Source organism: Choloepus didactylus, chromosome 8 (assembly GCF_015220235.1).
Source record: "Choloepus didactylus isolate mChoDid1 chromosome 8, mChoDid1.pri, whole genome shotgun sequence".
Taxonomy (NCBI): domain Eukaryota; kingdom Metazoa; phylum Chordata; class Mammalia; order Pilosa; family Megalonychidae; genus Choloepus; species Choloepus didactylus.
The window spans coordinates 13702287-13726348 of record NC_051314.1 but is presented as its reverse complement, the minus strand read 5'-3'; the positions used below and the strand labels follow the sequence as shown (position 1 = coordinate 13726348).

The 24062-nt window shown below is 38.1% G+C and overlaps 1 protein-coding gene across 4 annotated transcripts in view; it reads left to right on the top strand.

The window, feature by feature from the left end:
- TNRC6B (trinucleotide repeat containing adaptor 6B) overlaps positions 1–24062 on the top strand; it is a 315110-nt gene that overhangs the window by 156738 nt on the left and 134310 nt on the right. For all 4 annotated transcript variants that reach the window (XM_037846115.1, XM_037846118.1, XM_037846116.1 and 1 more), the window contains one exon: positions 6156–6223. In XM_037846115.1, the coding sequence (XP_037702043.1) occupies positions 6156–6223 (68 nt within the window). The remainder of the gene's footprint in view (positions 1–6155; positions 6224–24062) is intronic.

The window sequence follows — 24062 nt, the reverse complement described above, 5'->3', positions numbered from 1 at the left end:
GTGAATTGAAGCCTCCTACTGTTATTGTAGACTTGTCTATTGCTCCCTTCAGTTTAGCCAATGTTTGTCTCATGTATTTTGGAGCTCCTTAATTGGGTACATAAGCATATGTGATTGTTATTTCTTCTTGGTAAATTATCCCTGTTATTAATATATAGTGTCCTTCTTTGTCTCTTATGACATATTTACATATAAAGTCTATTTTGTTCGATATTAGTATAGCTACACTAGCTTTCTTTTGGTTGCAGTTTGTGTAGAATATTTTTTCCATCCTTTCACTTTCAGTCTCTTTGTGTTATAAACAGCATATGATAGGTCATACTTTTTAATCCATTTTACCAGTCTATCTTTTAATTGGAGAGTTTAATCCATTCACATTAAAAGTTATTATTGTGAAGGGAGTTATTGAACCACCCATCTTATCCTTTGGTTTTTAGTTGTTGGATCTATTTTTTATCCCCCTCTCTCTTTTTTTCCTTTAAGTTACTCTTACTAATACTCTTCAGTTCTGTGCTCATCTCCAGACCCCTTTCTCCTTTCTTTTTTTATTTCAGTTGGTAGAGCTCCCTTTATTGTTTCTTGCAGGACAGGTCTCTTGTTAACAAATTCTCTCAGCATTTGTTTGTCTTTGAAAATTTTAAACTCTCCCTCAATTTGAAGGAGAGCTGTGCCAGTTTGAATGTATTGTGTCCCCCAAATGCCATTATCTTTGTGGTCTTGTGGGACAGACGTTTTGGTGCTGGTTAGATTTGCTTGGAATGTGCCCCACCCAGCTGTGGGTGGTGACTTTGGTGGGATACTCCCATGGAGGCGTGACCCCACCCATTCAGGGTGGGCCTTGATCAGTGGAGCCATATAAAACATGCTGACTCAAAGAGACTGAATGGAGTGCAGCTGTGAGTGACGTTTTGAAGAAGAGCAAGCTTGCTAGAGAGGAATGTCCTGGGAGAAAGCCATTTTGAAACCAGAACTTTGGAGCAGACGCCAGCCATGTGCCTTCCCAGCTAACAGAGGTTTTCCGGACGCCATTTGCCATCCTCCAGTGAAGGTACCTGATTACTGATGTGTTACCTTGGACACTTTATGGCCTTAAGACTGTAACTGTATAGCCAAATAAACCCCCTTTTTATAAATGCCAGTCCATCTCTGGTGTTTTGCATTCTGCAGCATTAGCAAACTAGAACAAGAGCTTTGCTGGATAAAGAATTCTTGGCTGGCAATTTTTCTCTTTCAGAATCTTAAAAATGTCATACCACTGACTTCTCATTTCCGTGGTGCCTGCTGAATAGTCAGTACTTAGTCTTATGTTGTTTCCCTTGCATGTGGTGAATCACTTCTCTCTTGCTGTTTCCAGAAGTTTCTCCTTCTCTTCAACATTTGACAATCTAATCAGTATATGTCTCGGAGTAGGTTTGTTTGGATTTATTCTCTTTGGAGTTCGCTGGGCATCTTTGTTTCACCTATTTATATCATTTAGAAGGTTGGGGAAGTTTTCCTCAACTGTGTCTTGAAACACTCTTCCTAGCCCTTTACCTTTCTTTTCTCCTTCTGGGACACCAATAATTCTTACATTTGTGTGCTTCATGTTGTCCATCATTAGTCTGAGAGCCATTTCAAATTTTTCAATTTTTTTCCCATTTGTTCTTTTGTGTGCTTGCATTCAATTATCTGTCCTCAAGTTCACTTATCCTTTCTTCTGCCTCTTCAAATCTGCTATTGTGTGTCTCTAGTATATTTTTAATTTGATCCCCAGTGTCTTTTATTTCCATAAGTTCTGCTATTTTTTTATTTACTCTTTCAAATTCTTCTTTATGCTCTTGTAGAGTTTTCTTGATTTCCTTGATGTCTTTAGCCATCTCATTGAACTTGTTTTGGAGATTTGTTTGTACTTCTTTAATTGCTCCAATTTTGTGTCTCTTCCAACTTTTGAATTTGTTCATTTGGTTTATCCATATCTTCTAAATTCTTCAAATTCTTTATAATTTTCTGTTGGCTTCAGGACATTTGCTTATTCAATAGGGTTATTTCGGGAAATGCAGGATTACTTGAGTATTTATATACAATTTGGTAAAGCTATAGCTTGCTGGAGTGGTTTCCCAATCCTACCTGCAGGTGGCGGTGTGGAGGTACAGCTTGCTGGAGTTCAGTTTCCCTAACCTACCAGCAGGTAGTGCTCTCTAGTAGGTCTTCTCCGACTTCTCCCGTGCAGTGGGCGGAGTCCAAAGCGTATGGGGAACCAATCAGTGCACCGGATGTCCATGTGCTGTGGGGAATACCTGTCCTGGGGCTGCCATGTTGGTCCTGACCTGGTAGGCAGGGAGTCCGCTCAGGGGCACCCTAAGATGGAACATGGGCCCTGCCTGCCCACCCCATTTGCCTTTCAGTCTCTGAGGTGTGGGAGGGTCTCCTGATCGTTGATATGGCACCTGTCCCTTCCCAGCTTCTCGGCCATTATACTCCCTGGATTTCTGTGGTGGGAGAGCAGTCGCTGCCGTTCGGTTCTTTCTGACTGTGGAGGTTCACCTCCCCAGCTAACCGCCAAGGTTGGTGCACAGGAATTCAGAGCTGCTGCTCACTCCCTTGCTCCATGGCAGTCTCGCTACTGCCGCCTTGGGGTGGGGCGGGGGGGTGCTTTGTCAGTCCAGATGGGGAACAAACTCACCCTGTCCCTCAAGCTGCCGTCTCTCTTCCATTTTTGTTGGTGTCCCCTCCAGGTATTGTGGGGGACCCTCTGTGACCGGTCACACCCTGAAACTGCAGTTCCTGGCGTCCTCCAGCCCCTTTCTAGTTGCTTTCATGGAGGAGAAGCCTGTTGTACCTCATCTGCTCCACCACTTTCCCTGGAAGTCCCCTGATCTGTTTTTATGCCCTCTTAGTTGATGGAGCATGGGAAAAGGTATGAACCCTAGTGAAGGAGATAGTATCTTCTGGGGAATAGCATTTGAATTAGCACTTAAAGGAATGAGTGGGGGTTTGAAGTGTATTTGGTTCTAGGGTAGGGAGTGTAAGACGAGGACCTTTAGGCGAGAGGCACAGCATTTTTGGTTTGTGCACCACCAGGGATTCTGAATGGGTGAGGCAGGGGCAGATAAAGCTGTTATGATCATTGAGGCAAGCTAGCTGAACTTTTACAACCTCAGGATAGGCAGTAGTATGTCACTGAAGAATTTTGATCAAGGATGTGATGTAGTCTGATTTGCATTTTACAAAGTCCACTCAGCGTGTTTTGGAGGATGGATTTAAATGGGATGGAACACAGTAGCCCAAAGATCAGGGAGGAGTCTTTTATAACAGTGAAAATTACCTGACAATAATGGGAAGAGAGAAGGGGTGAGGGATGTGAGAGCTATTTAAGAGGTAGAATCTACTACAGTACTTGGTGATTGGATGTGGACTTAAGGAAGGAAGACAGAGGATCTCTCATGATTATAGATTTCATTTTGGGGAATCTGAACAAATGGTGGTATCATTCAGAGGGATGGGAAATATATATTAAAAAAAAAGGAGAGGAAATTTGGAAACTGCCATGATATTTCATACTGGAACTATTGGGTCATCCAAGTTCAGAGGACTAGTATGCAAAAGGGGGAGTGAAGTTACAGATTTTGAAGCTATTGTAGAGCAGGCTGTTAAAGTTGTGGACTTTTCTATTATTTCTTGCTGTCATTAATTGTGGTTAATTAGAAATTGATTTAGATAAACTCATTTTTGCATCTAGTAAATGGTGGCCAAGGTCCACAATTGAGAGGTCTTTAATTGGAGAGGAGTTTTAAAGACTAAGGATTGAGGAAATTTCATAATACATGTAAGTGGAAGAATAGTCACTCTTATTTTCGAGAAAGAGGTTTAGGCCTGAATTTCCAAGGAACTTAATACATTTAAATAATATGTCACCTTTTTTATTTCTAATTAAGGGATAACATTTGTATAGTTAGGTGCATAATACGCAAGGCTCAAATTTTTTTTTTTTACATATATGTACACTCTTGTAACCACCACCCAGATCGAAATATAGATCATTTTCAGCTCTTTATGATGTTCCCTCTGTAACATTGGTATCTCCTTCCACCCACCCCCCTTTGTTTTTTCTTCTAGAAGTTTTAGAATTTTGTACACATTTAGGAAGGAAGAATCCTCCCTCTCCATTGGCAAAGCTCTGTCTGTAGGCTACAGAACCAGGAAGTCCATAAGAGCAGAATAAAAGTAAAAACCTGGTTTGAATTTTACAGTAGATTTTGTTATTCTTGCTTACCCTTCCCACAGTTTTTCTTTTTAATGGAAAAAAAAAAGAAACCTCCCAATTTTTTTGTCTTTTTTTGAAACTTAGCCTCTCTAATACTTTCTCATCTTCTCTAGTGTTCCTGAGAAAATAAGGCTCTAGAGAGGATGGTAGAGCTTTTTGGAAAGCATTTTGTTATATTTGGGTTTCATTTTGGTGTATGTATTTATGTTTCTGTTTGTCTTCCATTTTATTAGGTCCTATAAGGAATAGACTGTGTTTTTCTAAGTTTGGAATAGTGCCATCTATCTCTTTGAATACATCTGTTTGATTTTTTTAAATCATACCTGTTGGGAGAGTTTTTGTAGGACTGATAGACAGTGTTCTTCATAGAGATAGTGTTATCCCTGTCATGATCTTCTATTGACCAATAAACCTTCTGGAATAGCAAAATGCTTTTTTCTTTCCTTTAAATATTTGTATTGAGAAATAAACTATACATATAAAAGAGAAAAGAAAAATATGTATATACCATTAAAAGAATAATTATAAGAACAAATACCCATATACCTACTGCATACACCAAGAAATAGAGCATAATCATATTCCAGAATCTCCTTCTGTGCCTCTCCCTGATCAAATCCCCTCCCTTCCTCTCTAAGGTAATCACTAGCCTAAGTTTTTTATTTGTCATTCTCTTTATAGTTTTAAAAAATGATATATATGTTTTTAAAAAACTATATACACCCACACACAGAGGCATACTCTGTGTGTGTTTTATTACCCTTTACTTTATTGTGCTTCATTGTTGTTGCGTTTTTACAAATTGAAGTTTTGTGACAACTCTGTCAGTGCCATTTTTTCAACAGCAGGTGCTCACTTCATGTTTCTGTGTCACATTTTAATTAAGGCATATACATGGTTTTTTAGACATAATGCTACTGCACACTGACTAGGCTACAGAATAGTATAAACATAACTCTTACATGCACTGGGAAACCAAAAAATTAATGTGACTTGCTTTATTGTGGTGGTCTTGAACTAAACTGCAGTATCTCCAAGGATGCCTGTGTGTGTATATACACACACACACACACACATGTGTACGCAAACACACCCACATACACATACATGGTTTTTATATATATGAAAAGTTTCTCTAGGATACATATATGTCGAGAAGTGCAATTATGAGTTTTGTAGGGCAGATACACGTTCAAATGTACTAGGTAATGACTCACTGTTTCTCAAAGTAGTCGTATCAGTTTACCCTTCCACTAGAAGTGGATGAGTGTTGTTACTGCTCCACATCCTTACCAACACTTGGCATTGCCCAACTTTTAAATTTTAGCCAACTTAGTAGTTGTGAAATGGTATTTTGTGGTTTTAATTTGCATTTTCCTCATTGACCTGAGATGGAACATCTTTTCATATGGCTAGGGATCATTTATGTATCCTCTTTTTTTTTCTTTTTTAATTAAACTCTTTATTCTGAGATAATCATAGATTCACAAGCAGTTATAAGAAACAATACAGAAAGATCCCATGTACCTTTATTCACTTCCCCCCAATGGTAACATCATATGCATCCTCTTTAGTGGAATTCCTGCTCAGTATTTTGCCATTTGTTTCTGTTAAGTCGTTTTTATCCTGTTGATTCATTGGAGTCCTTTATATATTTTATATGCTAATCCTTTCTCACAGTTTTATGAGTTGCAAATTAATATGCTTGTTGCAAATTAATATGCTTCCTTTTTTCATTCTGCAAATCTAGTCACCCAAAGTGAGGTGCCTAAGCAGACTTGGATGTTGAAAGCCATCAGCCCAGCCCACTGTACTAGGAACTGTAGTGAAATGACTTTAAGATTCAGGCCCTGGCATTAGAGTGAGTCGCATCTTAGTGACTGCTGCTGACTTGTGGTACTTGCCTTTACAGGTGGAACAGGAGGATTTTGTAATGGAAGGGCATGGAAAGACTCCACCTCCTGGTGAAGAAAGCAAACAGTGAGTCATGGTTTATTTTAAAAGGGTTCCATTACAGATTATCAGAAGCACTTGGGTTAAACGTGTTGAGGGCATGTTTGCTGGGGATGTAAATATTGGGGATGTTGTAGGCCTCACCACTTGCTTTGGTGGCTATTAATGCATTGCTTCCATTTATAGATTGACTCATGGGAGGTCAAGAAAGTTGGTCCTGTAGTCTTTCACACTTGACTAATCAAAATTGTTGTAACACTTCAGCAAAGCGTTAAGACTCTGATTTGAACTACGTTTGGTTGATTTCCAAAGAAAGTATAAAATGGTATGTTCTTTACTTAGCAGTGCCTTTATGAAGTGAACTAAATTAATAGACTGTTTCTCCACATTGCAAGCACAAATTTATTTGAATAGTACTTCCTGAAATTCTATTCCATTTAGTTATTTATACTTCTGATCTTTGTTTAAATAACAAGTTGTTTCCCTAAAGGAACAAGAATTATAAATAATATACCTTGGCCAACATTCTAAATAATTCAGGATATTTCTTCTGGCTTCTTAAGGGGTGATTAGATTTGAAACTGAAATTAGAAATCTGCCGGGAGCTTTTTGATGGCTGTGAATAGATTTTTTCCTTCCCTCTGTCATAGAATTTGAAAAAATTGTGTTGCAGAGCAGACTGATTTTTCCTGTGCCTTTTTAAAGGAAAAACAGTTAAGACTGGTTTAAAGTACCGACATAACTACTATTTTTTATTGAAGCAGTAGTCTCCTAAATTGAATGGGACAGTGATTCATGAAGTTAAGTGAAAATCTGAACAGAGAAACTCCTCTCCCTGTCTCTTTTTTTCCTTTGAAAACAAAAAAATTTTGGCTTTAGCTTATCTTATGAAAATTTCGTCTCCCAAATGCTTACAGAGTGGTCCATGCTGCCACGAGGCCAGATTCATGAAAGAGAATGGTTTGTCTTGTATTTGTTGTGAATGGAAACCAGGATATTTTCACAGCTGGTGTAATTTGCTAACCAGGCAGTTTAGTTTAAAATATAAATCCAAAGTCTGCTGAGTTCTGTTGGATGCACTTATATTCCACATAGACTGACACAATCAATTCATCTTTAGCAAATTAATGTCAAATATGTAGTCACAGTGGAGTTACAGGAGGAACAGTTTAGGTGTTTCTCCCTGCCCACTTGTGCAGTCCCCACCCCCACACCTGGTCACAGGTCCTGTAATACAAGAATCATAGCTCCCATTTGTCAGGGGTTTTCTGTGCACAAGTTACTTTAAAAAAATTCCTGTTTTAACAACTTTCAAGTAAACAATTCACAATGTTGTGCTACCATCACCACCATCCATTACCAAAACTTTCCCATCACCCCAAACAAAAACTCAGTACCCATTAAGCATAAACTCCCCATTGCTCCCCACCCCCACAGCCCTGGTAACCTATAATCTACTTTCTGTCTCAGAGTTTGCATATTCTCATAATTTCATGTTAGTGAAATCATACAACATCTCTCCTTTTGCACCTGGCATATTTCACTGAATTATGATGTCTTCAAGGTTCATCTGTGTTGTAGCATGTATCAGAACTTCATTCTTTTTTATTGCTGAATAATATACCATTTTATGGATATACTACATTATGTTTTTCCATTCTTCTATTGATGGACGCTTTGGGTTGCTTCCACCTTTTGGCAATTGTGAATAATGCAGCTATAAACATCAGTGTGCAAATATCTGTTCAAGACCCTCCTTTCAGTTCTTTTGGGTGTAGACCTAGAAGGATTGTCAGGTCATATGGTGATTCTGTGTTTAACTTTTTAAGGAACCTCCAAACTGTTTTCCATAGTGGCTGCACCATTTTACATTACCACCACCAATGTACAAGGGTTCTTATTTCTCTTCATCATCTTCCATTTTTAAAATAATAGCCTTTCTGGTGAATGTGAGGTGGCTTTGATTTGCATTTTCCTAATGGCTAATGATGTTGAACATCTTTTCATTCACTTGTTGGTCATTCGTATATCTTCTTTGGAGAGTGACTATTCGAGTCCTTTGGCCCCTTTTTTTAAAAAGAGTTTTTCCCTCTGGTTACTTTCAAATTTTTCCTTTTTATCTCTGGTTTTTGTGATAACTGTGATATGCCTAGATGGGGTATATTTTGTATTTGTCCTACTTGGATTCACTGAGCTTCTTGAATCTATAAATTTATGTATTTAATCAAATTTGGGAAAAGTTTGGCCATTATTTCTTCAAATATATATTTTTTTCACACATCTACTTTCTCTCCTTCTGGGAATCCAATTACACATGTTATACTAGTGCTGTCATCAGGAACCTGGCTTCTTTTTTTTTGTTTTGTTTTTTAAGCTTTTTATTGGGTAACATATATACAACTCAAAATTTCCCATTTTAACCACTTTCAAGTATGCAATTCAGTGGTATTAATTATATTCACACTATTCTGCTACTATCGCCACCATGCTTTACCAAAACCTTTTCATCACTCAAAACAGAAACTCTATACCCATTAAGCAATAACTTCTCTCCTCCCCTGTCCCCGACCCTTGGAAACCTGTAATCTAGGAACCTAGTTTCCTGGGAACCTGTAATCTCGGAACCCAGCTTCTTTACACTTGTGCCAGTTTGAATGTATTATGTTCCCCCAAACGCCATTATCTTTGATGCAGTTTTGTGGAGGCAGACGTATTAGTGTTGATTAGATTTGAATTCTTTGATTGAGTGTTTCCATGGAGCTGTGACTCAATCAACTGTGAGTGAAATGTTTGATTGGATAATTTCCATGAAGGTGTTACCCTGCCCATTCAGGGTGGGTGTTAATTAAATCACTAGAACCTTATGAAGACTTCACAGACAGAAGGAGCTCAGAGCAACAGAGAGTGACATTTTGAAGAGCAGCTGCAGCTAAGAGAGGACAGAATGCTCCAAGAGCAACACTTTGGAGAACACCATTTTGAAACGCAACCTGGAGGCAAGCAGACACCAGCCACATGCCTTCCCAGTTAACAGAGGTTTTCCGAATGCCAACGGCCTTTCTCCAGTGAAGGTACCCTTTGTTGTTGCCTTACCTTGGACATTTTATGGCCTTAAGACTGTAACATTGTAACCAAATAAACCCCCTTTATAAAAGCCAATCCGATTCTGGTGTTTTGCGAAAGGGCAGCATTAGCAAAGCGGAACAGCACTTTTCTATTCTGCTATTCGTGGCATATCATATTCTCCTTACACTAACCCCTTTCATGTTTCTATGATGGCTGCCATAGGTCCAAATACCACATGAAGACACAAAATCCCATAAAATAAAAAGGTCTGTGTTTTTCTTATGTGCCTCTTTTTAAGATTTAAAAATAACTTTTCCAAATGCTCCACTCACACCTCATTGACCGGAACAAGGCCACCCCTCAATTAATCAGTGACCATGGAAATAGGACCACCATAATTGGGCTTAGTCCAATCAGAATCTGTCCTTGGGATGGTATGGGGCAAAATCTGGGTCTCACAGTATGGAAGAAGGATACTGAGTTGGGAGAGGGATGGGCAACAAACATGGCCATCTACACTGGAGAACTCAGGTTTTTCTATTTCCAAATCCTAGAGCCATTGTGTCTCAGGAGCAGGCAGTTTGCACACTCTTTCCTGCAGGGGCTTTGAAACTGCCATCTCCCATTTTGTCCCTTGGGATCCCTGCATTTGGGGTTCCCAGTCCTTTTTAATCCATAGTGCAAATACACGATAGCTATTTTTATTATAAAGCACTTGTCTTTACATGAGAGGCTATAGAAAACAAATGTCATTTAAAAATTAATTATGGAGAAGTCACAAAAATTGGTAAAACTTTCACAATGTTTATTGTTATGGTCCCTGAACCACAGTCCCTTTGCTCATTTTTAAATTGAGTTATTTGTCTCTTTGTTCTTAAGTTGTAGGAGTCCTTTATGTGTTCTGGATATTAAGCTTTTAGCAGATGTATGGTTTCTGCCATTCTGTAAATTGTCTTTTTCCTTTCTTAATAAGCATACAGAAGTTTTTAATTTTAATGTAGTCTTATTTATCTGTTTTTTCTTTTGTTGCTTATGTGCACAAGGTACTTTGCTTGTATGCTTTGTTAGTGTTATTTCCTCTCATTAACAATATTTTGTTTCCAATTTACTCAGGCATCAGAGAGGTTAGGTAACTTGCCCATGTTAATGTAGCTTGAAATGGCTGTTAGAATTTGAACCCAGTATTTCTCACCAGAGTGTTTTATCACATGAGTCTCTGGAACCCAAATCCTTTGTCAACCTTGGATGCTATTTTCCTGAAAAGTACTGTGGTTAGCAAAACTTCAGTTGTCAAGATCAAAGTCTCATTGACAAAGAGGGAGTTGGGGAAAAACAATGAAAATGACATTAAACCTATTTTTAAAACATAGATGAAAGGTCTGTTCTCTAGCGGGTATATGTTTCCCAAATAAACCAGTCTTTATCTTGAAAAACCTGCTCTAGTAGGTAACCCCTATCCTGAATCAGCTTCTTTAGGTAATCAGGAAACATTGCTGAGGTAGATTCTCCCAGAAGTTTTATGTAATACAAACTGTACTTTTAAAAGAGAGTTTCAGACAGCCCCACTGGTCTTGAAACATCATGTGTTGTATCCTTGCCATTCTCCCTCATTTTGTTTTCACAAGTTACACACTGTCAAGCCTTCTGACAGATTAATTCTGTTTTTTCCCCCTGGGCCTGGTCCGCTATTGTATATTGAAGCAATAAAGCAGAAATAAGTATAGAATTTTTTTGAATCACCTATTTACATATTGTTCCCATTTTTCCATTGGCTTATTTGTTTTTATATCTTTGTAAGGGCCCTTTAGATATTATAAACACACACACACACAAACTTTGTTGGTTGAAGTGTTTTAGATATTTTCTTCCAGTCTTTATCTGTTAGCACTGGGGTATCTTTCATACTAATAAACCTTTTAAAATGTTATGTAGTGGTGGGGCAAGATGGTGGCATAGGGAGGTGTGGAATTTAGTTAGTCCTCTTGGAACAACTAGTATATAGCCAGGAACAACTAGTAGATAGTCTGGAACAACTGTTGGGGTACATCTGTGAATGGACACACATTGTACACCAGTCTGGAATGAGTGGAAAAGCTGAGATTGCAGCATAGAACTGTGAGTAAAGCTCCCCAAACTATGGAGCTGGCACCACTCTCCCTCTGGCATGGCAGGCTGAGTTGGAAGACTTCCCTGTGGGAAAAAGAAGCAGTCTACTAGGAGAAAGGGAAAGTAGCTCAATCAAGCTCCAGTTGTGGTTTTAATGAATGAATTTGGACCACTAAATACAAGCTATGAGCACAGATAAACCTGGAGCAAGCAGGAAAGGAACCCGGAGATTTCTCCTGGCAGACAGGAGGCAGGGCTGAAGAAAAGAAATACATATATAAATGGAAAAAAAAAAAAAAAAAAAAAAAAGAGGCTTTTGGAATAGGCTGAGCTCAGAATAGTGGAAAAGGTCTGTGTCCCCCAAAAAAGGGGAACACAGAACTGGGCACCAAGTCCAGTTCTTGACTGGTAACTCGGGGGCTGGGTACTGGGTCTGAAAAGGGGATTTCTTTCTTTTTCCCTTTTTTTCCTCTCATTCTAAGTAGCTTGTTAGAGAAAGCCTCAGGCATTTTCAGTTGTCAGTGGTGACCCAGGCAAGGGTGGAGTTAAGACAGTCAGAAAATCAAAGAAAGAAGTCAAGTATAGGAGATAAATCCCTAAAGGGCTTATCTTCCCAAAGAAAAGGGGGAAGTGGCAGCTCTCCCTCAGACAACTCAGACCCTAGGGCCTGGGGTAAAAAAACAAACAGAAACAGCTTAAGCCTGGCTTCTGACATTCTCAGTCCCTGGCTGGGACAGGGTCTACTGAGAATTAAAGGCAACATACCTCGTTAAACCAGTGGGGAGCTACTGGCTGACAAGCACCACCTGCTGGGCAGTATAGGAAAAGCACAGCATCTAGAGGCCTCACAGGGAAGTCTGACAACTTTCTGAGTCTCATCCTCAGGGAAACCTGATAGTGATTACATGCTTTTCCTGAGACCTGGGCCTATATGGTCTGGGAAAATATGATTGGGATAATCAAAGAAACCATACACCTAGACAACAAAAAAAATATGAATCACACTAGAAAAAGCAAAGATATGGCCCAGTCAAAGGATCAAACTTACACCTCAATTGAGATATAGGAGTTGAAACAAATAATTAAAGATCTTCAAACAAATATGCTAAATCAATTCAAAAAGCAAATCAGCAAGTTGAGAGAAGATATGGCAAAAGAGATGAAAGATATAAAGATGACATTGGGCAAGCATAAGGAGGAACTTGAAAGTTTGAAAAAACAATTTGCAGAACTTATGGGAATGAAAGGCACAATAGAAGAGATGGAAAAACACTGGAGACATGCAACAGCAGATTTGAAGAGGCAGAAAAAAGGATTCAGGAACAAGAGGACAGAACATCTAAAATCCTATACACAAAAGAACAGATGGGGGAAAAATGGAAAAATATGAGCAGGGTCTCAGGGAATTGAATGACAACATGAAGCATGCAAATATACATGTCATGGGTGTCCCAGAAAGAGAAGAGAAGGAAAAAGGAGCAGAAAGAATAATACAGGAAATAATCACTGAAAATTTCCCATCTCTTAGGAAAGACATAAAATTACAGATCCAGGAAGTGCAGCGTACCCCAAACAGAATAGATATGAATAGACCTACTCCAAGGCACATAATAATCAGATTATCAAATATCAAAGACAAAGAGAGAATTCTAAAAGCAGCAAGAGAAAAGTGATCCACCACATACAAAGGAAGCTTGGTAAGACTATGTGTGGATTTCTCAGTAGAAACCATGGAGGTGAGAAGGCAGTGACATATTTAAGATACTGAAAGAGAATACTGTCAACCAAGAATTCTATATCTGGCAAAACTGTCCTTCAAAAATGAGGGAGAGTTTAAAATATTTTCAGGCAGACACAAGAGTTTGTGAACAAGAGATCTGCTCTACAAGAAATACTAAAGGAAGCACCAAAGGATGGTAGGAAAAAACAGAAGAGAGAGGTTTGGAGAAAGAGAGTAGAAATGAAGACTATCAGAGTAAAAAGAGAGAGAGGGGAAAAAAATAAAAGTAAGATATGACATATAAAATCCAAAAGACAAAATGGTAGATAGTAGACAATATATTGAGTGAAATTAGCCAGAAACAGAAGGACAGATACTTTATGGACTGATTAATATGAACTAACATTGATGAGCAAAATTTGAGAGTTAAAAGTTGAGAACACAGGTTAAGAGATAGAAAGAAGTTAGAAAATGGGCATTTGATGCTGGAGGAGTACATGAGGTTCAACAGGATTGATTATATAGATCCAGAAATGGATAGCCTGATACTCTGTGATGGTAGCACAAAATTGTAAGGACTCTGAACAGAGATGAGTGAGTATGGTTGAAAGTGGAAGGCTAGAGGCATGTATGACACCAGAAGGAAAGACAGAAGATAAAGACTGGGATTGTATAATTTAGCAAAACTGAGAGTGGTGGTCAATGATGGTGACTAAATGTACAAATATAAGAATGTTTGTTTTTAAAAGGGGGAGAACAAAGGAATGTCAACATTGCAAGGTTTGAAAATTGGATGATATTGGGGAAAAAATCCAATCAGTGCAAACTAGAGTCTATAGTTAATGGTAACATTGTAAGATGCTTCCTTTAATTGTAACAAAGGCAAAATACCAAAGCTATATGTCTATATAATGGGGCTATAAGGGTCTGATATTGGATTTTTGGTGGTGGTGGTGTTGTCTGACCTTTTCATTGTATATTTTTTTAGTTTTTCGTCTTTTATATTTTTATTCCTCCTTTTTTTCTCCTTTTTCTCTTTCTTTGCAGAAGAAATATAAATGTCCACATATAGATCGTGGTGGTGAATGCATAATTATGTGATTATACTGGGAATCATTGGTGGTGTTAGAATGGATTGTATGGTGTGTGAATAAAACTGTTTAAAAAATAAGCAGAAGGATGCAAGTGCTGGAGAAAATGTAGAGAGAGGGATGTACCTATTCACTGTTGGTAGGGAAGTGGAATGGGGCAGCCCATCTGGGGGGCAGTGTGGTGGTTCCACAGGAAGCTAACTATGGAGTTGCCATATGGTCCTGTAATCCCATTATTGGGTATATACTTGGAAGAACTTAGAGCAGGGACATGAATGGACATTGCACACTGGTGATTATGGTGGCCGTATTCATGATTCGCAATGGATGCAGGTGACGTAAGGGTACATCGACCTATAAACGGAATGTGAACTGTGGTGTACACCTACAATGGGATATTGAGTGGCGGCAAGAAGAAATGAAGTTGTTGAGGTATGCAGCTAGGTGAATGGACGTTGATGACAGTATGTTGAGTGAAATAAACCAGAATCAAAAAGACAAACATTATAATGCCTCACTAATACGAACTAACTATAATGTGCAAACTCTGAGAATTGAATCTGAGAGCATAGGTTATTAGCAGAAGACTTATGGTAAAGGTTCCTAGATTGTAAATTCTTAACAGCAGTCACATCTATTCCTGAGTTGTAATGGTTATTTCTAAATTCTGAGATGCTGAGCTCTTTGTGTATAACCTGGTTGGTCCCTCAAATTTTGGGTGTCTGTGTGGTACCTAAGACTCATAGCCAGAGTTCGGTGGCTATGAATGTCAGCATTGCCCCATATGGCAAATGTTAAAGAAGCTGGAAAAGAGATCAGACTTTAATTAGAGATATGAACAAAATGGACTTGGTTAGGACTAAGGTAGGCCAGACTAAAGGGAAAAGGATGACATTGACTGTGTTTTAAAACTTCGACTTCTGTGTGAGAAAAAGGTAGAGATGTTTATTTGGTGGAAAATCTGTATTTTCTGTAGCATACTGTATAACGTAACTTGTATGGTCAGTTTACTCAAACACCATAATTATATGGAACTTTGAATAGGTTGTGAGATCTAGTTAGTTTGTACAGGTTAGTATGAAACCCAAATACATCCCAGAGTAGTTTGGGCAGAAAGTTAAAAGTGTTTGCAAAGCCCCCTTGAGGGACTGGGTTAAAATTGGAAATATTAAACTTCCCCACCTGGGGAATTACTGATATTCTCACAAGCACTGGGGACTACCATCATAGTAGGCCAATCACTTGATCTTGGGGCTTGCCATTATTAAGCTTGTTGCTGCAAAAGAGAGGTTAAGCCTACACATAATTGTGCCTAAGAGTCACCCCCAGAGAATGTCTTTCATTGCTCAGATGTGGCCTCTCTAAGCCAACACTGCAGGTAAGCTCACTGCCCTCCCCCACTATGTGGGACATGACTCCCAGGGATGAGTCTGGGACCCAGCCTGGTGGGATTGAGAAGAAAAGGGGAAGAGAAATGAAACAAAGTAAAGTTTCAGTGGCTGAGAGATTTCAAATGGAGTCGAGAGGTCATTCTGGAGGTTATTCTTATGCATGAAATAGATAACCCTTTGTAGTTTTTAGTGTATTAGAATAGCTGGAAGGAAATACCTGAAACTGTTGAACTACTTTCCAGTATCCTTGATTGTTGATGATGATCGTATAACTGTATAGCTTATATGGGATGACTATGTGATTGTAAAAACCTTGTGGCTCCCACTTCCTTTATCCATTGTATGGACAGATGAGTAGAAAAAAGGTGGACAAAAAGTAAATGAAAAATAGGAGGGGAAAAGGAGTATGAGATGATTTGGGTGTTCTAGTCTACTTTATTTATTTATTTTTTTATTTCTTGGAGTAATGAAAATGTTCAAGAAAATTGATTTTGGTGCTGAATGCACAATTATATGATGATACTGCAAACAAGTGGTTGTACACTTTGGATGATTTTATGGTATGTGAATATATCTCAGTAAAATTGCGTTTATAAAAGTGTTAAATAGTAAAATCTATTAGCCTTTATGGCTTCCATGTTTTTTGTGGTTAGAGAAGTCTTCCCTACCTTAACATGATGCAATATTCTTGATTTTTCTGCTTCACTTTTTATATTTTGACCTTTAATTGAACTGGTACTTATTTTTTGTATAGTATGAGGCCGAGATTTGACTACATTTTTTTCCAAATTGATTTCCAAAATGGCTCTTGTTAATTAGTGTTAGCCTGTATGAATAGCCTGATTTGCTGTTAGGCAAGTGGAGTGTAGGATGGTAATATAACTTGCCCAAGGTCATAAAGCAAATTCTTCTAAGGATTAGAACTAAAATTATTTTTATTAGCTGATGTGTGCCACTTCTCTTGTTACTTAATTTAGTATTTTAACCATAGTTTCTAGAAGTCTTGATTAAATTATTTCCTTGATGTTTATTTCAATGGAACTAAATTGTGTTGATAGACTGATTAAGGTAACTGATTAAGGTAACTAAGAGACCTATTAAACTCTCTTTATTAATTGACTTTTAATATTAAGAAATTCCTGTGCTAAACTGTTAATATTTAGATCAGTTATGCTGAATTCTAGTGTGGGTAAATAAAATTTAAACTTTAAATACTACGTATAACTTTAAATACTACGTATATATTGTTTCAATATTGTTGCCTTTTAATAAGCTTATTTACTATTAGTATATCTAATGTAATCATTTTCCTGAGAATATGCCTTTAAGAGCTACTGTAGCAAATCAGACAGGTTAAGTTTATTGCCATATAATTACTACATTAAAATTACACAGCTTTAATCATATGATGCAGGGGTAAATATAAAAACTATTATAGCTCTTCAAAAAGCAGCATAAGCAGGTACTTGTTCATAGATTGTGTTTGACCATGCTTTTATTGAAGGCTTATTTCAGATAAAATGTTTCTACCCAGGCAGGCTTTAGATTTAGTTTTGTTTATGTAGGTCTTATTTATGATACACATAATTATCTAGATATTTGTGTGCAGGCCATTTGTTATAAATGATTTTGAAGCTAAATATTAGCTTGGGTGTCACAATGAGATGAGTTTGGCCCTGTCTTCATTTTTGTCTGTTTCCTTTTTTTTTTTTTTTAATGTGTATATAACTTAAAAACAAGTATAAGCTTTAAATCTCCACTCGAAAATTGACTCATTCTCAAAAGATACTTAATTTTTCTTTAACCTGATAAAATTCTTCAGTTTTTCTAGTAAATTTTTGTTTATTGAATTTCTTAATTCTTTTGGTTCATTTTACAAAAGTTTGTTCTTAAAAATAACTGTCAGTTCATAATGTATTTTATAGACAGTATCCCCTTTTTAGGAATTGTTGATAGAATTAATTGTATCTATTCCTGTATTTCATATTTCTATTCCCTTAGGGTACTGTCTTGTTTGATAATACTCTCTAGGGTAGGGTCTGTTCGCACCTAGCATGGGAGACCTGTAAGGAAATTGAAATGTTGAGGACAGTTTTATATTGATGATTCAGAGGGAAGAATAAAATTTACTGAGTCAGCACTGTTCTTCATACCCCTTTGGGGTATAATATGCTTTTGTGCTTGAGGTACTGTTTTTTCAAATGTTTTAATTCTCATGTCTTGACTAAATTCTTTCTGATTTTATTCTTCCCAACTTAAATGTCTATTCATAAAATGCATTTTTATTCTTCTGAATTATTAATTATAATTAAAATACAGATCTTTCTGAAGTCCTGACAGTTTGCCCTTCTTTATCTTATATTTATTGCTGTTCTTATTCTAACTCCTTAACCTATATCTGTATCTTCCTTGGATTCATTTTTTAATGCAGTACAACTTTTTTTGTTTAATCAATTTTATTTTGAAATAAATTCAAACTTACAGGAACAGTTGTAAAAACAGTACAAACCCCATACATAGAACTCCAGCATACCCCGACCCCCCTCCCCCGATACCCTGATCCACCACCTTTAACATCCTGTCACACCACCATTTCTTTCTTTCCCTTCCTCTCTCCCTCCCTCCCTCCCTCCCTGTCTCTCATCCATCATCTATTGCTCTGTCCTCTGAACATATGAGAGGAACTGCACATATCTTTGAACAAACAATATAATTCACATATACCTTTCCCATGGACAAGAACATTCTTTTATGCAATCTCATTAAGCACAGCTAAGAAGTTCAAGAAATTCAACATTGATACAAAGCTTGCATTCTATATTTCCTTTTTTTTTTTTCCTGTGTCCCATCTGTGTCCCTTTGAGCCTCGTCTCCTCCGTCTTCAGATCCCATCCAGGATCATCCTTGGCATTTAATTGTCATCTATTTAGACTGTCTGTTTTTTTCAATTGTGGAAACATATATACAGCCTAAATCTTCCCATTCCACCCCTCCCCAGCATTCCATTAGTGAGATTAATCACATTTAGAATGTTGCAATGCTATCACCTTCTCACCATCCATTTCTAGAAGTTTCCCTTCACCCCAAACAGAAACCCTACACTCATTTCTTAACACCCCATTGCCCCTTCCCCACTTCTTGTAACCCATACTCTACTTTTCATCTCTATGGTCATAGTCTCTGATACTTTCTTTGTGTTTACCGTGGGGCTTAAATTTAACATCTTAAATCTATAACAATCTTGTTTTTCTTTGATACCAACTTAACTTCAGCATGACACATAAACTATGGTCCTGTACTCCATTATTCCCCCACCTTTATGTAGTTCTTGTCGAAAATTACATATTTTACTTTGAGTCCAAAACCACTGATTTATCATTACAGTTTATGTATTTTAGATCCTGTAGGAAGTAAATAGTGGAGTTACAAATCAAAAATGCAGTAGTATTGGTATTTATATTTACCATGTGATCTTTACTGGAAACCTTTATTTCTTCATGTAGTTTCAGTCAATTGTTTAGTGTCCCTTCCTTTCAGCCTGCTCAGCTCCCTTTAGTATTTCTTATAGGATTGATCTACTGGTGCTGAAGTCCCTCAGCTTTTGATTATCCAGGAATGTTTTCATCTCCCCCTCATTTTTACCCTCCAGGTGTTTGTGACTTCTTCAAGTCTCTGGTGGTTATTGACTTTATTTGTATTCCATGGTGGTCAGAGAATGTGCTTTGAACAAATTCCTTTTTTTTTTTTTAATTGAGGCTTGTTTTTATGTCCCAGCATACTGTCCATTCTGGAGAAAGATCTGTGATCACTAGAGAAGAATGTGTGTCCCGGTGACCTGGGATGTAATATTCTATATATGTCTGTTAAAATTCTCTATATCTCTCTCTTCTTCCTTTGTTTCTCTGTCGGTAGGGCTCTCTTTAGTATCTGAAGTAGGGTAGGTCTTTTATTAGCAAAATCTCTCAGCATTTGTTTGTCTGTGAAAAATTTAAGCTCTCCCTCAAATTTGAAGGAGAGTTTTGCTGGATAAAGTATTCTTGGTTGGAAATTTTTCTCTCTCAGAATTTTAAATATGTCATACCATTGCCTTCTCGCCTCCATGGTGGCCGCTGAGTAGTCACTACATAGTCTTATGTTGTTTCCTTTGTATGTGGTGAATTGCTTTTCTCTTGCTGCTTTCAGAACTTGCTCTTTCTCTTCAGTGTTTGACAGTCTGATCAGAATATGTCTTGGAATGGCATTATTTGGATTTATTCTATTTGGAGTTCGCTGGGCATTTATGCTTTGTGTATTTATATTGTGTAGAAGGTTGGGGAAGTTTTCCCCAACAATTTCTTTGAATGCTCTTTCTAGACCTTTACCCTTCTCTTCCCCTTTTGGGACACCAATGAGTCTTAAATTTGGATGTTTTATTTTATCTATCATATCCCTGAGATCAATTTCAAGTCTTAAATTTGGACGTTTTATTTTATCTATCATATCCCTGAGATCCATTTCGATTTTTTCGATCTCTTTCCCCATTCTTTCTTTTGTTCTTTCATTTTCTGTTCAATGGTCCTCAAGGAGGCTGAGTTGTTGTTCAGCTTCCTCTAATCTTGTATTATGAGTATCCAGAGTCTTTTTAACTTGGCCTACAGTTTCTTTAATTTCCATAAGATCTTCTATTTTTTTATTTACTCTCGCAATTTCTTCTTTATGCTCTTCTAGGGTCTTCTTTATGTCTTTTTTTTAACATTTTATTTTGAAATAAATTCAAAGTTATAGGAACAGTTGCAAAAACAATACAAACCCCATACACATTCCTTAACTCCCCCCCCGATACCCTGATCCACTAACTTTAACATGTTGTCACACCGCTATTTCTTTCCCTCCCTCCCTCCATCTCTCCCTATCTAACATCCATCATCTATTGCTCTGTCTTCTGAACATATGAGAGCTAGCTGCACACATCCTTGCACAAACACTATAATTCACATATACAATTCCCATGAACAAGAACATTCTTTTATGCAATCCCATTAAGCGCAGCTAAGAAGTACAGGAGATTCAACAATGATACAAAGCTTACATTCTATATTTCCTTTTCCTGATTTCTCAGCTGTGCCCCTTTGAGCCTCCTGTCCTCCATCCTCAGATCCCATCCAGGGTCATCCTTGGCATTCAATTGTCATCTACTCAGACTTTTTTTTTTTTTCCTCAATTGTGGAAACATATATACAGCCTAAATCTTCCCATTCACCCCTTCCCTAGCATTCCATTAGTGGGATTAATCACATTTAGGATGTTGTAATGCTATTGCCTTCCCACCATCCATTACTAGAAATTTCTCTTCACCTCAAACAGCAACCCTACACTCATTTCTTAACTCCCCATTGCCCCTTCCCCCATTTCTCTTAACCCATACTCTACTTTTCATCTCTATGGTCATATTCTCTGATAATTTCTTTGTGTTTACTGTGGGGCTTAAAATTAGACTCTTAAACCCATAACAATCTTGTTTTTCTTTGATACCAACTTAATTTCAATAGGACACAAACTATGTACCTATACTCCTCCATTCCCCCACCTTTATATATAGTTCTTGTCTAAAATTACGTATTTTACATTGAGTTCAAAACCGCTGATTTGTCATTAGAGTTTGTGTGTTTTATATCATGTAGGAAGTAAATAGTGGAGTTACAATTCAAAAATTATTGACTTCTATTTGTATTCCATTGTGGTCAGAGATTGTGCTTTGAATATGTTCAACTGTGTTTTTTTTTTTTTTTTTTTTTTAATTTATTGAGGCTTGTTTTATGTCCCAGCACATGGTCCATTCTGGAAAAAGATCAGTGATCACTAGAGAAAAATGAGTGTCCTGGTGATTTGGAATGTAAGGTTCTATATAAGTCTGTTAAAATTCTCTATATCTCTTTCTCCTTTCTTTGTTTCTCTGTTGGTAGGTCTCCCTTCAGTATCTGAAGTAGGTTAGGTCTTTTATTGGCAAACTCTCTCCGTATTTGTGTGTCTGTGAAAAATTTAAGCTCTCCCTCAAATTTGAAGGAGAGTTTTGCTGGATAAAGTATTCTTGGTTGGAAATTTTTCTCTCTCAGAATTTTAAGTATGTCATGCCACTGCCTTCTGGCCTCCATGGTGGCCGCTGAGTAGTCACTACTTAGTCTTATGTTGTTTCCTTTGTATGTGGTGAATTGCTTTTGTCTTGCTGCTTTCAGAGCTTGCTTCCTCTCTTCAGTATTTGACTGTCTGATCAGAATATGTCTTGGAGTGGGTTAATTTGGATTTATTCTATTTGGAGTTCCCTGGACATTTATGCTTTGTGTATTTATATTGTGTAGAAGGTTGGGGAAGTTTTCCCCCAACAATTTCTTTGAATACTCTTTCTAGACCTTTACCCTTCTCTTCCCTTTTTGGGACACCAATGAGTCTTAAATTTGGACGTTTTATTTTATCTGTTGTATCCCTGAGATCCTTTTTGATTTTTTCGATTTTTTTCTCCATTCTTTCTTTTGTTCTTTCATTTTCTGTTCTGTGGACCTCTAGGACACTGAGTCTTTGTTCATCTTCCTCTAATCTTGTATTATGAGTATCCAGAGTCTTTTTAATTTGGCCAACAATTTCTTTTATTTCCATAAGATCTTCTATTTTTTTATTTAATCTTGCAATTTTTTCTTTATGCTCTTCTAGGGTCTTCTTTATGTCCCTTTTATCCTGCTTCATGGCCTTCTTCATGTCTTTTATATCCTGTGCCATGTTGTCGTTCCTCGATTGTAATTGTTTGATTAATTGTGCCAAGTACTGTGTCTCTTCTGATATTTTGATTTGGGTGTTTGGGATTGGGTTCTCCATATCATCTGGTTTTATCATATGCATTAAGATTTTCTGTTGTCTTTGGCCTCTTGGCATTTGCTTTGCTTGATAGGGTTCTTTCAAGTTGTAAAAAAAAAAAATACCAATCTAATTTTTCAGAAATACAAGTTGGTGGCGTCTACTTTTTCCAACTAACCAGCAGATGGCATCTGCGAGTCACCTGTACCCCTCAAGTCAGTTCTCCCCAACTCTGTCTCTGTGGTGTGTGGGGAAATTATTTTTATGGGGTTCAGCTGGTGAACTCAGTTTGAGTTTGTTGTTGGAGCTGTCTGCCTTGAACGTGGTGCGAGTGTCTGGGTGGTCAGGGAGGCAGGGTAGCTTTAATATTCAAACCTCCCTGGTGTTCCCGGAGATTCAAGGCTGTTACAAGAGTCTAAGCCTTCATTTCAGTTTTGCCCCAGATTTTCTTTCGCTGACCCACAAACCATCAGCATTGACGTAGCGTCCCTGGGTTTTCCGTGCGGGCCGCCCTTCTCAGCTATGATCTTCCAGGATCTCTGCTGAGGGAAGGCTGTGATACGTCACTAGTGTGCGTCGTCCCTCAAGGGAAGTCCCGTGCTGCCGGACCATGCAGGGGCGCTCTCTGCCTGATGCAAAGATTAGCCTATAATTCTTGACTGGTGTAAGTTCTGAATGAAAGGCAGGTAGTAGAGCTGGGTCCCACCCCTTTCCTCTTAGAGAAGATAGTCCCTTGGGGGAGGTCATTAGCATTTCAGTGGTCTCTCTCTGCCTGTGCCACATCCCTGTCTGGGTCACAGAACTGGGAACTTAAAATGGCCGAGGCTTTCTCCACTGAGTTGAAAAAGGAACAGAGCTAGTCCAAGGCGACCCTCCGGCTCTCCAAGGTCAGTCATCACCCAAAGCCTCTGTCTACTTGTTGGGGATTCGTACCTCGTAGTGAGCAGTTTACATTTGCTAATTAAAACCCCAGTTGGAGCTCAGCTGAGCTATATTTGCTTGCTGAGAGAATGCTTCTCTCTGGCACCTCAAGGCTTTGTAGCTCGGGCTGTGGGGGAGGGGTCGCCCGATTTGGATCCGCAGTTCTTAATTACAGATTTTATGCTGTGATCTTGGGCAGTCCTCCCAATTCAGGTTAGTGTGTGATGAGTGGACAGTCACGTTTGTCCCCCTGCAGTTATTCCAGATTATTTATTAGTTGTTTCTGTTTTTTTTTAAATTGTTCCAGGGGGACTACTTAGCTTCCACTCCTCTCTATGCCGCCATCTTGGATCTTCTATCTTCTTCATGTCCTTTATATCCTGTGCCATGCTCTTCTTCATGTCCTTTATATCCTGTGCCATGCTCTTGTCGACTGTAGTTCTTTGATTAATTGTGCCAAGTACTGTGTGTTTTCTGATCTTTTGATCTGGGTGTTTGGGTTTGGGTTCTCCATATCATCTGGTTTTATCATATGCTTTAAGATTTTCTGTTGTTTTTGGCCTCTTGGCATTTGCTTTACTTGATCTGTAATTTGTCGGAACTGCAGCTTGGTGGCGTACACTTTCTCTAACTAACCAGCAGATGGCATCTGTGAATCACCTATTCCCCTCAAGTCAGTTTTCCCCAACCTTGTCCCTGCGGTTCGCAGGGATCTGATTCCCGTGGGGTTCAACTGGTGCGCTAAA